This window comes from Pieris rapae, chromosome Z (genome assembly GCF_905147795.1).
Source record: "Pieris rapae chromosome Z, ilPieRapa1.1, whole genome shotgun sequence".
In the NCBI taxonomy this organism is placed as follows: domain Eukaryota; kingdom Metazoa; phylum Arthropoda; class Insecta; order Lepidoptera; family Pieridae; genus Pieris; species Pieris rapae.
Window position 1 is genome coordinate 7,830,669 of NC_059534.1, and position 19,967 is coordinate 7,850,635.

Genomic DNA, 19,967 nt, shown 5'->3' on the forward strand with positions numbered 1-19,967 from the left:
CATATGATTTTGTTATTTAATTTTATGTTAAATGATTCTTAGAATAATACATATTATTTTATGGAGTCTGGAGTAAAGTAAAAATCTTTTTTTTATATTTCAATTCATTTAAACATAATATGTATTATCCTCAATAAATTTAAACTATAGTCATTTTATTATGTAAGTATACCTAAAAGTAGTTAATTATAATGACTCAAGTTATTGAACAAAATGTCTTAATAATAATCGTGTAATTCGTAATTTATAATTATTTATAATTTATAGGTACGAGGTCCGACAAGTAAGCCGACCAAAAAATAATATCTGTAATACCTGGCGTTTAAGCACAACTTCTAATTAATGTACATTTCGTATAATCTAAATTCCATTAGTGATCTAAATACATAATAAAATACACGCACAAAATTGTAATCTTTTGGCAATAACTTGTATTAAATTTGTACAACGTCACATGTTAGGCCTTTGTAACCATTTTACAATTGTGATTAATTTCTGAAATAATAATAAATAAACTTGCATCTTTTATTCTCTTTTATTTTTGTGGAGTTCCTTTGGGCATAGTTAATTTTCTTACTGCCTAACAAATTTAGATATAAAGACTTTAACAGCGAGATCGCAATTATTTATATTAGCTAGCTAGCTTTAGTTTAGTTTATTAGTCACAATAATAATTATACGATAAGGAAAATAAAGGACCACGTCTCGGTAGCCCCGTAAAAATGTAAAATAAACATATACCAACTGTATTACTTGCTAGTGTCTGAATTTATGGCTAATGATTGGAAACTATGTCAAAATGAAATAATTATAGAGATAGACAAGGGTACTGTTTACTTTTCAAGATATGAATTTTCAGAGTTTTATAATTAAAAAATATATATGAAATACACGCTTGGCAGACCTATGGTGTTCCTTTAAAACCCTGCGAACGGTCGCAGAAAAATAGCCTGCCACCATTCTAGCGCAGCACACTTTTCTATCACTTGCTCGTGTTGTATCTGACTCGTTGTTTATAAAGAACATAAATAAAGCAGACATCCAGGGCACTGAGACACGAGCAAATGTGTGAGTATTGGTTTCATTACATATTCAAACCCCTGAAGCTGAAAAACGCAGCAATATAGGTGGTTAATTTGTTAAGAAAATTTTGTGGAATTGATCCGAACTTTAATTCCTGTCAAAACATGAGCAAATCATCATATCCATATCCTTAAATTATCGCCAACTTTAATTAAATTTAATCAGTTAGTTAATTGTATTAAATACTTTGTTTGTTTGTTCCCTTTTGTAAATCTTTTTGTTATAATGTATCATATTGTATTCCATCTGTGGCTATGTTCTCGGTGTATTTGTTTGCTATTATATGTATTTTGTGTTAGCTCTAGAAGTACAAAATAAATAAACTACCTAGTTAGAATATGTACCGTATCTTAAGTTTTTGCTGTTGCGCTTGTGATATATTTTCTCTTATCTATGCTCGCCATCTAATATCTTGGCTCTCAGTACTCATTGTTCGAGATTAAAATAAATTATATTCTTACGAGTCTGTGCACTATATTGACGCTGTGTCAATCTGTTGTCTTGCCGAGGTATTTACTATACTCTTTAAAAAATCTATACTCTTTGATATTCTCGTCTGTTTTTTATTATGTTCAAACTTCAGTGATTTGGTTCTATTAATTATTTATGAGCTCAAAATCCTGCCGTCTTTGCTTTCTTGGAAGGATTATTATTTACAAAATACGTAAGAATGATTTTTCATTAGTGAGTCAACATCGTATTTGTTTAATTATTGCAGCAGTGTTTGTTTTTATTTGACTTATATGGCTCGTCAGGCTGTCATTTCTTTGTAGTTTAAAATTCCATTATGATGAATACACCGCCCGTTCCAAAACCACGGTCTTCAGGTTTCTCACAGAATGATTCATTGAAGAGGCCAGTACCGTTACCTCGTACCAAGGTACCTGCAACTAATGAAAGAGTCACAGCATCTGAAGTTTTGCGTTCTATAGGTACTGTATCAAAACAAATAACAGAAGATGTTGCACAAAAAGTTACAAATTCAGCAAAATTTGCAAATGAAAAACTTGAGAAATCCTTTATGGATGGTTCTAAATTTGCTAAGGATACATTAGAGAAAACAATAAGCACATCAAAGGCTGTGAGAGCATCCGTTACAAAGTCTGTCATAGAAACGACAAAAACAGCTGGTCTCAAGATTCGTCGCACAAAAAAACTAGGCACAGATCACAGTGAAGATGCTCAAAGATGTGTTTCAATGCCAGCAGCTGATGTTTCATTTTTTGACAACATTCAATTTTATTCACCACTTTTAGAACAAAAAAAGATATCACCGGAAGCTGGACCATCTGAAAAATATCAATCATCAAGCTCACAGGTAGATAACCTGTCACTTGTTTCTTGTAATTCAGATTCTATAACAGATAGTGGGAGTATTTCCAATGACAATATTAAATATGATCAAAATGACTCCACTTCTGTTTTAGAATCAGATATGACATATGATACTCCAAAACCATCTAGAGCTAATAGTTTTATTAGTGTTAAATCAGCACCGGAAGTACCAGGAAGAAGAAAAAAGAAAGAGAACATAGAAATCATGAGACAAAATTCCCTGTATGAGAACTGGACATTACCGTTATCTCCAAAAGATAATTCAGAATCTATTGATAGGCCAAGTAACAGCACTATATATGAATTTGATCCCCTAAATTTTACAGCACAGCCTAAGAAGTATGATGGTGTTAGTAATGAATTACTATTGTTGGAGTCATTTCTGATTGGGGATACTTATGGTACAATTGTTTCAAATGATGTTGGGGTCGATGATACATTTGACTTTGTTGAAAGTGATTATTTCAATCCCCCAACACCACCAGAAAGATTTGACAGTCTTGCTGTTGGTGAAACTGCTGAAAAACCTACTTTATCACCTAGTGTAAGAGATAATAATTCAAATTGGTATGTTGGCAAGGATTGTTCAAGTTCAGATGTTGTTGAAGATACAAAAACAGGAAGTTCTGTAATGCAAAGATTTTCAAACATGCTAAAATTCGATAATGTGTTAAATAAAAGCTTGAAACAACCTGTAGTCAAAGTTGAGAAAGTGGAACGGCCGGCAATTAATCCCTTAGTTGTACCTTACTACAGTGGAACACTGAATAAAGTCATTTCTGGAACAGTTGAAGATTTGTTCAAGAACTCCCAATCTTGTAGTAGATACTGTGTTTTATCTGATCACAAATTGATGTGTTATTCTGATCCAACTAACTCAATAGTAAAAGAAGTTTACACTTTAGACAGTATTAATTCAGTTCAAATTGTATTACCATTATCATCTAGGTAAGTAAAAAAATATTGTAATATTGAAATAATTGATATAAAAAGAGGTAATTGAGTTTTGACTTTCTAGCACCACAAATAACTCATACTGCTTTGAGTTGACAATTTCAATGGGTGTTAAGAGTTCACCACGTAAAGTGCTCTTTGGCTGTGGAAGTGCTTCGGAAAGAAGGAATTGGGGACAAAAACTATCTGAACATCTCACTAATGGATTCCCTACCAAATATACATCAGAGTTCACACGATGTGGATGGTGTTATATGAAGGTAAGATCAATTCCTGGGTTAAATGTTCCCTAAATATGCTTGCTGAAAACTAGGTAGTAGATTAAGATGTACTGCATAAAAATACATGGGGTCATACAACACATTTCAGATCACATACTGTTTGATGTCAATCAACCCATAATAGCAAAAGTTCTTAAACAATTATTAATATAATTTAGTATATTCCTATGTTCAAAGCATTTAACATAGAAGCCCTTTTAAAACATTAGATTGTGTTGATGTCAATAGAAAGCTGACAATGGTCATAACCTAGATTATCGTTTCTCAACTATTTTTATGTCGCAACCCACAAAAGAGCCAAAAAGTTATGTAAAACAATCTTGCCACCCCTTCATTGTAAAATTTACCCTCTTGAGAAATTACCTAGACTGTAAAGAAATATTTTTAGTCATAACTGATGATATCATACTTAGCTTAAGACATTAATATTTGATACAACCTATACCTTGTATTAAAATGTTTATGTTGACTTTTATAAACAACATTCTTGTTCTTGTATTTATTAAACTGTATACACAGACATGTTTATCATAAATTATCATGTATTGGCCTAGCGAATATTCTTATCTACATAGGATTTTATTTATGCCCTTGCGAATAAAAATTGCAGACTTTTATAATACTTTATCTAAACAATGTCATATACAGTTATTTACATATTAAACATGTATTTATTTAAAGGCAGCGATTATAGCGATATAGCAGAGGCCTATACATTTATTCATAAGTGACTCACATCAAGTCTGTGTACATTTATTGTATAGCAATATAACTATGTATGCTATATAATTTGGTATAGATGTAAATTATAAAGTCAAGGACACATTTTACCTACTGTTTTATTTGATTTTTTCAGAAAATTATAAATAAAAATTAAACACTTCCTGCAAAAACTGACTTCTGAACTAAACTCTTGCGCTAACCAGGCAGTCAATAAATCGCTAAAGATGTTTAATTAGGTATTTTCATATTTTAGTAGCTTTCCCAATTACTTTACTGTGTTTTAGATAACGAACTATTAATAAGATAAGAGCACGCGCGTTTAGATAAATTGTGTTGTCAGAATATTTTTTTTTTGTACTTATCACGTATCTAATGATTTATTTATTTATATTTCTATATTATAAGAATACTACTAAATTCAAATGTCTGTATTAAATTTATTGCAGAAACGCTTTGCGCTCTAAATATGGAGAAATTTCTAGAAATTTCTCGAGTAAGACTTTTCTTATGCATATTTTTTTACTACATTCAAGTAGGTACATTTATATGCCACGATGCGATGCGATGCGTTTTTTCACTAAGTTGTAACATGTAAAGAAGACCATTAATGTCTTGTTTTTTTTTGTTTTACTTACCTACCTAGCTTTATTTCAAGAATATGCAGTTTTAAATTGATAATCACCAATTAATTAAGTTTATATAGGTATATAATAAGTAATAGTTAATTTGTCGATAAATATAGGGCCTTATATCAAAAATATTCTATTCCTAAAATACATTATTGAAAGTTAAATGCTAAATTGATAAAAATACCTTCAATACATTCTAATATTTTATAGTCTAAGTTTTATAAATAATACATATTACAGGAAGGGGTTACTGGAGAATGGCGTGGAGCGTGGCTTATGCTGGTGAGACGAGTCCTCGTCTACTATACTACTCCCGAGACCCTTTGTACGGTAGACCTTAGGAAGACGAGATGTGTTGGTAAGTTATAACAACTATGTGTGTATAGATCTGGTGTTATATATTTGTACCAAGTTTATCGCTACCACTAGCTAACTATACTTATGCTATATGTTTCCGGGCAGATAGTAAATAATGCTTGCAGCAGAAAACATTTTTTATGTATGGATTTTTTTGCCTGGCAATGCCTAAGTTTTACAAAATATTAAACGTTTCAGGCTGTCCAAAGTTGCGTCCTTGTAATGCGTTATAAGGAACAACCACTGTATAAGTCAAAACTTGTAATACTTTCGAAAATTGGCAATGCAATACATCAAATATTTGTTTATTTTAGCATGATTATATACGTCATCTTCTAACATAATCGTTACAGTCAATTTACATAAATGTGACCCTACAAAAATCAGGTTTTTTAAATTTTATCGGGTTCATATAGTTAGACGCCGTGGGCATTTTTTATTATGTATTGGGTATCTGCGAATATATAAAATACAAACTCGTTATATATGTTTATGAATTGTATGTGTCATTACTTTCTTGGAATAAGTATCCCGTTTGTTTCAGCTCATGTATCATTAATGTTGAATGCATTTGTTTATTTAGAGCATATCTCGTGTTACAGTGACTCATTGATGACCCATCAGAGTTACTATCACTGTCCAAAGCCTGTACAAGTTAAATATAATAGTTATCTATAAGGAGCAGTTTTGGCATTATTGTTAATGAGAGATTATTAACCTGGAGGTCGTCGCTTGAACCACGGGCGTGTTTAGTTTCTACTTCGCACAATAAATGCAGCAAGCATTTACCCTTAGCCTATTAAAATACTTTGTAAAACATTAAAATTAACTGTACTATTTTCATATATAATAAATAACGCTTTTTTCCACTTACCTTAAAATGATAGCTCCGATTAGTTGTACGATCGGTCGTTTAACAAAAATGCCATCTGATATTTGTGTCGCGTACATTCCCTTTTAGATTTATTTGCATTACATTTAAAATTAGCAATATGTATTAATCCCAAGAAAAAGTTACTTCTAAACATATCATTATCTAAATCTCATTAAAACCGAAATTTTTCGGTCAACAGAAACTACTATTTTTTATAAACGAATATTAGTCATTCTTGTATTATTCCAGTGAACCAAGATGCAGATGAAGAAACAAAACAAAAGTGTGTATCGGACGGTAGCCCAAATCTTCTACTCGACTGTCCACATGCAACCGTATATTTGAGATTCCAACACGAAAAAGATCTTAAGGTAATTTTTTCTGGCTTTTTAAAGTCTAGTTCGGTGCAGTTGGCTAAATCCTAGCTATTATATTATCAACATATGTATAGGAAAATAATATAATCCGCGAAAATGGAGGACACCGTGAGCAATTTCTGCAAAAACCCTACATCTTTTAGTCGATACCAACTCCGGGGAAATAAATACAGATAACACAACACTTTCTGCAGCTGTAATACTTTTTGACATTTAACACCTTTGTCTTCAGTCACCGTGACCACGCACGCTGTAAAGCACGCGAAACGTCGGTTTAAATTTAAAATTATGTACAAATAATTATAAGTTTAAATACAATAATACATAACTATAATCCGTTAAAAAGTGTTTTTCTTTAAAAATATAATAGCTTTTGAAACTAGATTTAAGTATGCTTACGGTACGGTACAGTACGGTATTTTGGCCTTCTTAGCGCTTTATAAAACACCGAGGAAGGATGTATACCTGACCATTCGGTTTATTAATATATACATTATTATTATACATCATGATGGCTTAAAAATTTAAAAAATATTTGCTTGAAAAATTTAAAAAAAATTAACGTGATAATACACTGTTATTATTTTAAATTAATTCTTTGAATTTATTATTTTAGAGTTGGAGGTATATGATCAAGTTAGCAGCTCATAATAACGGGGCGTATTTACATCATCAGCAGCTTACCAAGGATGACGTTCCGGCAATAGTCGACAAGTGCATTAGTTTTATTTATGCCCACGGTGAGTTTGGAGTAAGAATGTATTTCCTTTTAATAATGGATGAAAATTTCTAAGCTATTCAAACACAAAATCAAACTCAATCATTGCTTTGTTCTGTTCCACTCTTGTTATGTAGTCTTAGTCTTGTATCTTGCTTATTTTTTTCCTTACAGTGTAATGCCGCCCTATTTATTATTTAAATTATTATTATTATGTATATAAATGCGCGCGTTTTTTGAGATTTGGAGAAAATATCCAATCTATTTTTAAAAGGGTGCAATGGGTTCAATTATGGTGCACTATTTCAGTCGGCCACTACCCGGTTTGGGAGAAAGTTTTTTAGGGAATTTGTGTTATGTTAAGTGGTTTTAAGTATTAAATAACTACCCCTCAAATGTGTATTTTCACTTAAAATAAAGAGATTCTCAATTCCTGGAACATTAAAGTGGCCAGTGAGGATTTTATAGGATTCAACGAGATTTCCTCTTAATCGCCTACTTCCTAAATCACTTAAGTCAAGTGCTTTCAGACGCTCATTATTAGATCATTTTCGTAGCTTTATGTATATGTTTGAATGTGTATTCCGTTGTTGGCTTTTGTGTATACCATAATTGTTTGAAAATTGTGTATATTATTTAATTTCAATAAATAAATAATATATAATATTAGGTTGTGAAGTACAGTACTGTATGGATTTCGTATATACCACGTTTTACCTACAAAGCTATCGTTTTCTTTGCAGGAAGTCTATCAGAAGGTATATACCGGAGGGCGGGCAGTAGTTCAGTGCTGTCGGAATTACTCGGACGGTTCAGGCGTGACACGTGGTCAGTGGTTTTGAGTCCCGGTCAGCATTCAGAGCACGATGTTGCCGGTGTATTAAAACGATTCTTTCGAGATCTCCCAGAATCGCTAATTCCGCAAGACAAACATGAAGTTTTAATTTTAGCTCTTGGTAAGTGTTTATACTCTAAACGGAATCTTTCTATATTTAATATATCTCTCTATAATTCTAGTTTATGAAATTTTTAGAAATCAAGGAGAAACACGAACGAAACATTGAATATAGAAAAGTGATGTTCTCCTTGCCTCTCGTCGCTCGCAATACGGCAAGGAAATTGTTCGCGCATTTGCATTTCTTAAATACAATGTCGCACGCAAACAAAATGAATGCTGAAAATCTGGCCTCAGTTTGGGCACCTACCATCATGCCGGCAGCTTTGGTAAGTACGCTATGTAATACCAAAAGTAATTTCTAAAGAGATGGATAGGTTAGGGAGAAATTTAGACCGATTTATTAAAAAAATATATAGTATTGTCTTTTATTGACATAACTTTTACACATTTAAAGAAAAACACTTTTTTAACGGATTGAAGTTATGTATTATTGTATCTTATAATTATTTAAATATAATTTTAAATTTAAGCGACGTTTCGCGTGCTTTCGATTTTATTTCAATATTTTACATTTTATGATTTTGTTCTTTCTACTGTAGTGTTATATTTACGAGAGACAATAATTTTCTGTTAATAATCAAATAAAGCTTGTACTAAGCTAATACTTTAGTAGACGTCTAAAAAAGGTTTGCCCACGTTATTTACATTTAGTAAGATTTAATTGTTATGCTCAAGGCTAAAAAAACAAAAATGACAATACAAACTATTTGTACACCTTTTTACATAATATCCTGCATAACTACTTATAAGAGAATGCTTTCAAACTAAATATGTGATCTTAAAAGTAAGTGATATAAATGATAAGTTTCAAAATGTAGGATTTTGCTCTCCGAAACTGTAAGATTGTCATTACTCAAAGTTAAGTGGGCTTATAAGTTGTTTTGGGAATGCTCATTTTCCTTTATCTTTCCGATGTCTTTACCAGATCAAAACAATATAGTATATTATGTAACGGTACGGCGTATTTTCAGACAAGTCAGACCCTCCAAACGGCATGGTCAGCCAAGGAGCAATATGTGGTCCGGGATCTAATAGCAAATTATGAGGAGATATGGGAGCCGACTGAAACCGAAACCCGACGCGAAGCGGCCATACGCCGCGTTCTCATGCGAGTATTAAGTAATACTGCGCCGGCGCCGCCCAAAGCAGCCGGAGATTTGCGGGCGTGGATCTATGTGAATGACAGAAACACGTGCTACCAAATCGCGGTAATAACTTTTGTGACTGGTTTAAACCATAGGGGCCGTTCATAAAATACGTTCGCATACAAGGGGGGGGAGGGGTCTGGCCGAGTGTGACAAGATGTGACAAGGGGGGAGGAGGGGTCTGGCCGAGTGTGACAAGATGTGACAAGGGGGGAGGAGGGGTCTGGCCGAGTGTGACAAGATGTGACAAGGGGGGAGGGGGGGTATAGGGCAGCGTGACGTTCGCCGTTTATTACATGAAATATTTCTAGGGGGGGTCACAAAAAGTGTGACACAGCGTGACAATGGGAGGGGAGGGTGTCAAAAAAAGCTGATTTCAGTGTGACGTATTTTATGAACGGCCCCATATTAAGAATTGCTTTATTTTGAATTTAACTTCCTAGCTAAGTAAATTTGAATTTTAAGATACCTCCCCAGTTAGCTTTTAAAAACACACTAATTTTTAAATTTCACAGCTAACACCAAACAAAACATGCGCCGACGTTTGCATAGAGCTTTGCGAAAAAGCGCAAAAGGAATCACATTTATTGATGATCGAAGAAGTTATTTGCAATGAATCGATGAGAAGAATAGTACACAAAGACGAAGTGGTTCTAGATGTCGTTCTGCGGTGGAGCTATTGGGACGAAGAGGACCGAAAAGAGAATTATTTAATAATTAAAAATAATAATTTGTTGCACGATATGGCTGTTAAGAATACAGCGGTGGTTTGCGGAGAGCTTAGAGTCGCGAATGAGGCAAACAAAACATTTAAATCGCACATGTTTGAGTGTAATCATACAAAGTTGTGCTATTTCAAGGATAAACAGGTTGGTTATTAAATATAGTCTATGAAGCTAGCTTCATAATGCCACGTTTTATGTCAAATCATAATATTGTGAGAGCAGTGTTGGCCTAGTGGCTTCAGCTTGCGACTCTCATACCTGAGGTCGTAGGTTCGATCCCCGGCTGTGCAACAATGGAGTTTCTTTCTATGTGCACATTTAACATTTGCTCGAACGGTGAAGGAAAATATCGTGAGGAAACCGACATGTCTTATACCCAAAAAGTCGACGACGTATGTCAGGCACTGGAGGCTGATCACCTACTTGCCTATTAGATTTAAAATGATCATGAAACAGATTCAGAAATCTGAGGCCAGGACCCAAAGAGGTTGTAGCGCCACTGATTTTTTTTAATAAAGTGAAGCTTCATATGCTTCTTGAAATATATTAAATTCAAATTACTTTCATAGATATTTTAATATGTTTCAAAACAATTTTTGTATACGAAACCGAAATCTATAAATGAATTGTTTGTGCGAAACTACTGATGGTAAAACCCAATAGTCATCTAATTCACAACAAAAAAAGCAAGAATAAACTTTTTTTTGTATATTTTTTAAATCATTTAAATATTCACACAGGGGTCACACAAAATTGAAGAATGGCCGGTGAAAGATATTTTATGGTACATCGGCCACGAACCTAAACGTAATCCTCAATCTCGATGGGCCATCACGTTCATACCAAAAAGGAATAAACAGAAAAGGTTAGTTTATATTTTTTTATTATTTAAAATTTGAATTGTTATTTAAGTTTGCACTTTTTGTTTTCTTTTTGTAAAATAATGTAGCCATATTAAAAATAAAGGTACATACTTTTGGAACATAGTCGTCGATAACTCGTTGGTATGTACAAAGGACATCTAAAATTCGAACCCCGTACTCGATATCGGTTTAGCAATTCGGCACACTAACTATTCAATAGACAATCGAGGCAATTTCATTAATTCAGGAGTTATTATTCACATTGTCAAAACAGTATTTTTATTACATCAAAAACTGGCAACACAGTTAACGTCTGTTGTCTACGTCTAATTAAAAATATGCCAATACTGTTCGGTATCTATTAAACAAAATGGCGAATTCTCTGAATATATCCGTTTATTTATAACTTTATTGCAGGTCGAAAGATCGCCCGTGGTTTGGTGTGACTATAGCGGGCGCGGTAACTGAAGATCAAGTAAAATGGATGACGGCGTTAATGCACGCTGAACACACCGATGTACTTCCTACACCGCGGCTTGTCATCACTTAATGGTATCGGAACATTACAGGACCAGATTTAGAAAGAAAGGAAATACCTATAACGACTTGCGAAGTTATTTGCTGGGATATAACGTTTTGTTGTTGTAAATCAAAATTAAAATAACGTATACTATGAAGTTACCCACTTTATTTGATATAATGCTTCTAAATTTACATTTATTGCTAGTTCTCAAATAAAGGACCAACGAGAACTGGCAATAAACTCTCCGTCACTCTTTACTGTCAATTTTTCATTACAACCATTGCATTATGCTCCTCGTCACACGTTAAGCAAAAGTGAAAGACGGAATACATGATATACTTTCTCGAAAAATGTTTCCTGCACGGAACAACAACAACAGTAACAACAACAACAACAAACACGCAACAACATTAACACAATAACAACAACATCGTGAAAAACGTAGAAAATTTGTCATAATTTATATTTATTCGCTGATGCGTTTCAAAATAGGTTATTAAAATTTAGTTGATATTGAAGAACCATGTGACCACAACGTAAAGAGGTAATATTTTTTTACCAATGCTACTCAAAATTAATATCGCTATTTTGATGTCTTTAATGAATATGACATGTCCTAAGAAAGAAAATGTAATGTATTTTAAAGATAAATGAAGTGCTTCTAAAACTAAGTTTAGATGTTAGTTATAATATAAATAGTTTTTTAGTTAGATAATGTACTGTCTCCTTATTGAACAGTTTTCTGAATTTAAAGTCTATTGCAGCTACATCAGCATTCAGAGTCGTATGAATTAATACTCGTGGATTTTAGGCAAGTTAAATATTTTTACTTGAATGTGTGTTTCTAATATATTTTATCTGACTGATCCTTGCCAATTTGGTTTTTTTTTTAGAATATTTGAATTAGGCTTAAATAACAATGCAAAATTGGCCTTGATTCTTCTAATTGAACTTCTATTAACTGTTATAATACGAGACTGTCAAACTTAATTTTGCTATGTTAAGAACTAGTTTAATAGTTTTCACGAGTTACGAATTTATGATAGCGTGTTCGTGCTGAGCCTAAGACTTAAGAACGATGCTGCATTTCGTTTTAAATGGATTAAAATGTTTACCTTTCCGCCTTCGTCTTGCTCGAAGAACGCATCAATAATTTGTGTAATTTTAAATGTTACGTCAATGCATTGAATATAGCGCTTGGTATAAGGAACATATATTGAATATATTGAACATAAGATATATATATATTGATAAGAAATAAATGTTAACTTAAGGTTTAAACCTTAGTTTATATAAGTCATGTAATCGATCGTAGATTTACATTTTTGAAATGGTCCAATCTTAGTATTGTTTGTTATTAACATAACTATTACACATTTAAAGAAAAACACTTTTTAACTTCATTCCGTTAAAAAAGTGTTCTTCGGTCCAATCTTCTTGAGCATACAAAGCATTAAATTTTTTTGAGACTTACATCCGTTAACGATAGAAACAAATGATATATAATTAAACTTTAATGAATGATAATATGACATATGAAATAACCATCCTACGAGTGGTCCGCGAAATAATAAGATTGCATGGCAGACGGCAAGGATACTGAATACATAATGACAAGTGTTATCATAAGTTTTGTGAAACGGTGGTATTTTTATGACGCACAAATCTACATTCCTGTGATCCAAGTTCCAAAAATGTTCATGGAAATACTATTAACCGTGTATAAAAAAAATATAAGAATGTTTTCTATAGAAGATATATTTTACCATTTATATTATTATTAATATATTTTAATAGGTTTAAGTATTATAAAAATTACGGAAAATTTTAAAGATTGACTTGTTGAAATATGTTATTCCTCGAATCTGTACATAAAATCGAAATATTTAAGATTGGCAAATATTCATCGCTAAGTGCCTTTTTAACTGTAATGTAATGTCCACTGTTCATGGATATAGATTTCTTCTAAAAAGTTTCCAATGTAACTGAAATGTTTAATGTCCCAAAAATATGTACTTTACTATTTACAATATATTTTTTTAATCTCGTACACGTTGCATAATGAATATTGTTGTATTCAATGTGTTTATTATGTATATAATAATATGGGTATACATAAATTGATTTTGATAAATTATTGATTTTCGAATTATACATTATATACAAATAAGATTATTTTATTTCATTACCTGGCCCCAATTCAGTACAGATATGTGTTGACTCAAATCGTAGTAAGTACGTTTAAAATAGGTCACAAAGACTGAGTATTTTAGGTTAGCATAATATCGATGGTACCAATTCGTACCAGCGACGATCGTGACCGCACGCCACCCGACTTAAGTCTAACATTCAACAAATTACTTTTAACATTAATAAACCATATTACTTCTAATTTCAGTTTACTTTCTTTTTCTTTTTAATAAACCGATCACGTAATGTACATCAGTTGTTTTTTACCTCCGAATAACATCGGCTGACTTTCGATCACAGCTAATTGCTTTAAACAAATCTTGACATGTACTAATTAAATTTTCGTGACGAGAACAATTTGTGATGCCTAAAGAAGTTAATAGCTCCAATATGATTTCCGAGGAAGAAATTAATAGGGTTTGTACAGTCTATCTTTTATACCGTTGCCGTTATACAAATGAAATGCTTAATGATAGTGTGGCAAATGGAACCTGCAATAGGAATAACGTCATAGTTGTTTCATGAAGTTACTGGTTTTTTACATGAACTACAACGCTATTTTAGGGATAAAACTAAACTGTCTTTTAGGGCATCCGCATATTCTAATAACCGTATTTTTGAGACGGTAATTTTCTAAACTCTTTTGTCTTCTTCAGACATTAAGCCCATTGAAGCTAATAAACAATGATTAAGTATCCGTCTAACTTTTCGATTACTCTACGTTGGCATGCTTATAGCAATTAGCAAGCAGTTCTCAACAGTTATATCTTCGCCGTATATAAGAGAATAACTTTTAACAATTTCTTTACAAGATATAAAGAAGTTAATAATTATTCTTACATTAATTTATTACGGGGTAATGTTTCCAAGTTCACAATCGGCTTGATGTTTTCTAATTATCGTAGACCCATAAAAATATAGAAATAGCAATATGCAAGTGCAATACTTGATAATGGTGATTTCTTCGTTGTGAGAATGAAAAAATCCTTTCAGATTTACCATTATATTTATTATTTTAAAGTTTAACAAATGTGGTACCAGCGCCATGCTACCTTTTAGGTCTAAGTATCATTTATATTTTATATTAATAGGCAAGTAGTTGTTCAAACCTTCTGTACCTGACATACACCGTCACCGTACCATACGAGCGAATGTTAAATGCACACATAGACAAAATCGATTAGTGCACAACCGGGGATCAACCTACGATCTACGAGAGCCTCAGGCTGTAGCTACTAGACAACAGAGAACACTGCCGGGCTGTTATGTTAAAAACAAAATATATGCAATCAACATCTAATACAAGGACATCGAAGGGACAACTTGTATTTCACTCTACTCAAAACCGATAATCGTAATAATTGTACCCGCCGGATCTATGATTTTGGTCGATATCATCGGTATGTTTTTAAACGATTTTGAATAAAATTTCCTCTTGTATTTAATAAATGTCATAGTTTTCAAGTATGCTCCCATTTGTGGAGTGCAAGGATGAATGTGTTGGATCAGGATACTGGCGCTTAGAGTAGTGTAATAATTCAAAGTAGGTACTTATTTGTGCCTTATGAAATATGTTAAGTACATCACACGTGAAACCGCGCTGTACAACTAGTAATATGTGAAGGTGCACTATTTGATTTCGAACACATATTATGTACATAGGTACCATGCGGCAAAGCAGTCGCGAGCCTTCTGGCTCAGCACATACAAAAATAAAATAAAAAATACATGTAAAATAGAACACATGAAACAAGTGGAACGCACCTGAATCGTATGCCGTATACTTGTCCTCTAAAATAGGTACGAATAAAAATCTTCATCACTCAAAGTTCTTCTAATTAATTGTGGTCGTAATATATAGTTCATAATTGGTTTATTTATGTTATTTTTATTGCTATGTCTACAAATCTTAACTTTTATAAATTATATTTACTTTCTGAAAAAGATTGAGAAAAATGTAGACTGCAATGGCCTGATTTATGTTAAGTATTAATATACATTTAATACTAAAATATTGTTTCACATCTATTATGTATTCTATTCTTTAGATGACAATTTGCAAGTCAGTCTTCGTCGATAAAATATATGTTTGTTGGATGTACGAGTAGTACAGTTATCAAGATTGCTTACTTTAACATATGAGACCGTATGTAAATAGTATGGTGCTTTTATCATACTACATAATGAAAGCATAGTGTAATAAAACGAACAAGATATTGCCATTGCGAAACATATGAAATTGATACCGCTATCTAAAAGAATTCATAGGAAATATTCTGATATTTCTATGTATCGTTCCAACGAGTGTGGTAGCTTCAACATACTCTTATATAAGTTAACTAGCCATAGAGTGATTGTATATAACTTAACTACGTGCCGTTCACACCTTGTTTTATCGATAGCTTCACACTGTTCTATGGTGTTAAGGGGTTGTTGTTACCGTACACAAATTTAAAAAATAGTATCTCTTACCATTTCATAGTAAGAAGTGTCAATTATATAGTGTTAATTAGTATGGATAAATTGAGCAAGCAAGAAAAGTCCGAAGCGAGACAACTGTTCGAGAATCAACTCCGTTATGCATTTATTAAATATGATTATATGGATGATGAAGAAGACAACACTGAGGTATGATGGAAATTAATATACACTTCTCTCAGGATATGATGTTGAGGCTACTACTACTGCCTACTGAAACAGCCGAATGGGCCACTTAAATTCTTATCCAAGCAACTTCATCAATTATTATTTTATATTCCAAAACATGGCAAATAGAATAATAATAATATAGCCTTTTTATCCCGAAAATTGTTCGAAAGTCATGTATATATATTTTCACTCCAGTATATCTCGGAGTTCGGTGTGCCTCTTGGCAAAGGCCTCCTCTAACCCTTTCCACTGTTCCCTATCTTTTGCGAATCTTCTCCAGTTGTAGCCTGCTGTTAGTTTCAGTTCGTCCTCCCATCTTTTGCGTGGTCGACCTTTTGTAAAACGAAGAAATATAATATAATTTCCTTTAAATTATTGATGTCAATTTTATCATAACACATTTTTACCTATGTAAAAATTTTAAACCAACGTTTTCGGTCAAGAGACAAATAGAAATGTTATAAGTAGTACATATCTTCCATAAAAATTGAAGGATTGGATACCTACTTACTTATAAAAGTGTTAATGTAATCTAAGTCGGATTGCATATTAATTCACATTCGTCTTATTGTCTTATATGGAAAGGCTAAATCGGGTTACGAGTAGGGTATATAAACCGAAAATATTCAGATCGGGTGGACCATGTCATACATACCTGGAGCAAATCCGAGCATGCATGGTGATTGTCATGAAAGTGGAAGAAGTGAGAAAGGTATGTCAGGACCGAAGTGGAGATCCATGATCTCCGTTCGAGAGAAAGATATCATTAAAATTTCATTTATCCTGAGTTACCTTTAATATTGATTTAAAAGTTATGAAAACAACAAAGTAAATTATACCAACAATACGACTTACATTACTCTACCTAAGTAATCTTTACGGATTAATTTAATAAGACGATGGTCACGATTGAGGAGTCTTACACATATTTAATTGTCCTCGGTCTTAAGACATAAAAACTTTTTACAAATAGTATTTAAACTGATAGAAGAAAATAATGATACAATTGCACAGATAACTAATAAGTGTTAAATTGATAAAATGTATAAGTTTAGTTTGATCCGTCTACAAACTAATACAGGTTATTTACTATGAAACAGTAAGGACAACAAATAAATAATCTAGTTACACCTAGTACATCCACATACTCTTCTGCCGCTTTAACATTCAGCCGTAGTGAGCAGGGAAGTGGGCATGACGAATGTGTAAACGCGATACTTCGTTGTAAGTATATTTTAAGCGGTATTAGGATGAAGGATTCTCATTATAATATTTTATTTAATAAAATAGATTTTGCTCGGGTTTAGCATAAGTAATATATGCTCGTTCATATCATGTATTTACCAATGTGGGTTTTATGTTTTATTACATAGCCTACGATCACGGCATTTTTCCATACAAATCTTACGTCAAAAACATGATAAGCATCTATAAAAGTAGTACTAGTACACTTTATGTATAAGCAATTTTGGGGTTTGTCATACAAATGACACGAATCAACTGCGAGTCAGTCAAAAAATACGCGGAGCTATACATGTGCCGAACACGGAAATAATACGGATTTCTTCTTGTAAAATTATATGAGTTGTGCATTGAAATGGTTGATTCGGAAGTTGTGCAGGTACATATATTATTTATGCATATGTATTATGTTCGTCAAAAATATGCTAAGAAATATCAAGTAATTTTTGAAATATCTGATAAATAAACTGATTTTTTTATTATAACAATTGATATACATTCGAATGTAGAGTTAGGTGGTTTTTCATTAATACTGTTGAAGCAAATGCGAATGACTTAACTTATATAATAATAACAAGACTTTTTACAAATAACAATAAATCGATATAGTTTATTAAAGTATAACAATGATAACATTTCGCGTAATATAATTAGTAATAAGTGAAAAAACTAACACCCTCATTAGTATAAACTTAATGACTACTATTTATTAGTACAATAAATAATAATATGCACAATTAACTCTAAGCTGTGGCCCTGTCCGACCTCTTCAAGCTTTTTTTCATCCTATTTTTTTTGCCACCATCCGATTTATGCCACCTACTGTCGATATCGATTATTATCACAAAATATAAATTATACAATGGAACTGTTTTATGTAAACAGTGTTTGTTAATTGTTAAATATAATATTAGAAAACATAATGAAATTCTAATTTAATTATCCGAACATAATCGAATATCGCATTATAATACCATTGACTATGCTACAATTCGTATTATCCTTTATCTAACATAACATATTGAAAAAAATCATTTTAATAGCGTATATTAATAATTATTATTGATGTGTGAGGCCCTGAAGGTTGATCGAATACTTGGCTATAAAAATCAATATATAAAATTATTTTCACCTAAATTAGCTAAAAACATAAGTTTCGCTGTTTCTTTGCAAAGCGATATATACATTAAACAAAGGCATTTGAAGCTATTTAGTATGTTTATGAATAAATCAGAAAAAATTGAGGTAAATGTTTTATGAGTAAGAGATTACATTAGTATTAAAAATTAATTAATTAAAACTAATTTAAAAAGTTCGGTCCCTGAGGCATTTTACTTTTAACGCTGTTAGCTCGCTGTATTGCGACAATTTGTTGAGCGGGAAAACCATAAGCTCAACCAGGCACCAACTTAAATATTTAATTAGAGCCCGTGCACTTGAATCCCCACGGCGCAAGAGTCTCTACTTCAAACGAAACAAAATCGAATTCGGCGGAAAGATTTATATTTAAGCAGTTTATTTTTCGTCTGCTCTATGGTAAAAAATAATGAAAAATAAGATTTGTGGAACTATTCAATGAGAATAAACTATGTATAGTAAAATAACAGAATCAAAAAAAATACTATACTGCATAGTGTACGCTGATTTAGTGCTGAGTGTAGTGATTACTGACTTTAATTTACTTAATTTTACTATCCAACAACTATAAATATGTTTTATGGTATACAATGTGTGATCATTAGAAATAATGATTTTCTTTTTCATATTTGTCTAGAAACAGATTGTTAAACTCATATTCTTCACATAAAAATAATGTGCTAATCAAAAGTATTGGGATCCAAATAAGTGCCAAGATTTAGATAACTTACGATGAATTAAGCCTGGCGCGTCACCCGTTCCTCAAATTTGTCATAAAACAGATGATATAACAGCAAAGAAAATAGAATGTATAGGAAATGAGGAAATAACAAAGTTTTGCCATAGAAAGAAGTGTAGCGTAATATTATCTTTTGTAGCTTACGAAAAGGGAAATAAATAGGCAAAGATACTATTTTTCAAAGTTTTTTATGGTTATTCGTGGCAAATGCTAGTTTATCATCCGAAGGCACGACAGATCCTTATCAGTTGCCATGTGAGCATAAAATGTGAATTCATTTCGTGGTGTATCGCGTTTCTTTAACCTTAGTTCACAGATTTCTTTTGCACGCATTCAACCATTCGGTTACGCCGAGTGGATATACTTCCTTCATATAAAAAAAATATATAAAAAATATATTTTTCTACTGCAAGCCACAATACCTCATTACATTACGTTACTTTAAAAAGTGCCATTTGAATCAAA

General features: G+C 32.2%; 1 protein-coding gene across 1 annotated transcript; it reads left to right on the plus strand.

Annotated features, from left to right (window-relative positions):
• The first annotated feature begins 1,629 nt into the window (after nt 1-1,629).
• Nucleotides 1,630-13,686, plus strand: LOC111000522 (arf-GAP with Rho-GAP domain, ANK repeat and PH domain-containing protein 2). The gene is made up of 11 exons (XM_045634114.1): nt 1,630-3,366; nt 3,437-3,632; nt 5,246-5,363; nt 6,486-6,607; nt 7,230-7,353; nt 8,075-8,287; nt 8,365-8,555; nt 9,261-9,497; nt 9,950-10,303; nt 10,900-11,024; nt 11,440-13,686. Exons 1-11 carry the CDS (start codon nt 1,871-1,873, stop codon nt 11,570-11,572), a joined length of 3,309 nt encoding a protein of 1,102 aa, XP_045490070.1. The 5' UTR covers nt 1,630-1,870; the 3' UTR covers nt 11,573-13,686.
• The last annotated feature ends 6,281 nt before the right edge of the window (nt 13,687-19,967 follow it).

Excerpts from the sequence above, each read along its gene's own strand:
- LOC111000522 (XM_045634114.1), top strand. The coding sequence starts at position 1,871 with ATGATGAATACACCGCCCGTTCCAAAACCACGGTCTTCAGGTTTCTCA. Across the intron at positions 5,364-6,485 it reads TAGGAAGACGAGATGTGTTG|TGAACCAAGATGCAGATGAA; the intron begins GTAAGTTATAAC and ends GTATTATTCCAG. Across the intron at positions 11,025-11,439 it reads AAAAGGAATAAACAGAAAAG|GTCGAAAGATCGCCCGTGGT; the intron begins GTTAGTTTATAT and ends ACTTTATTGCAG.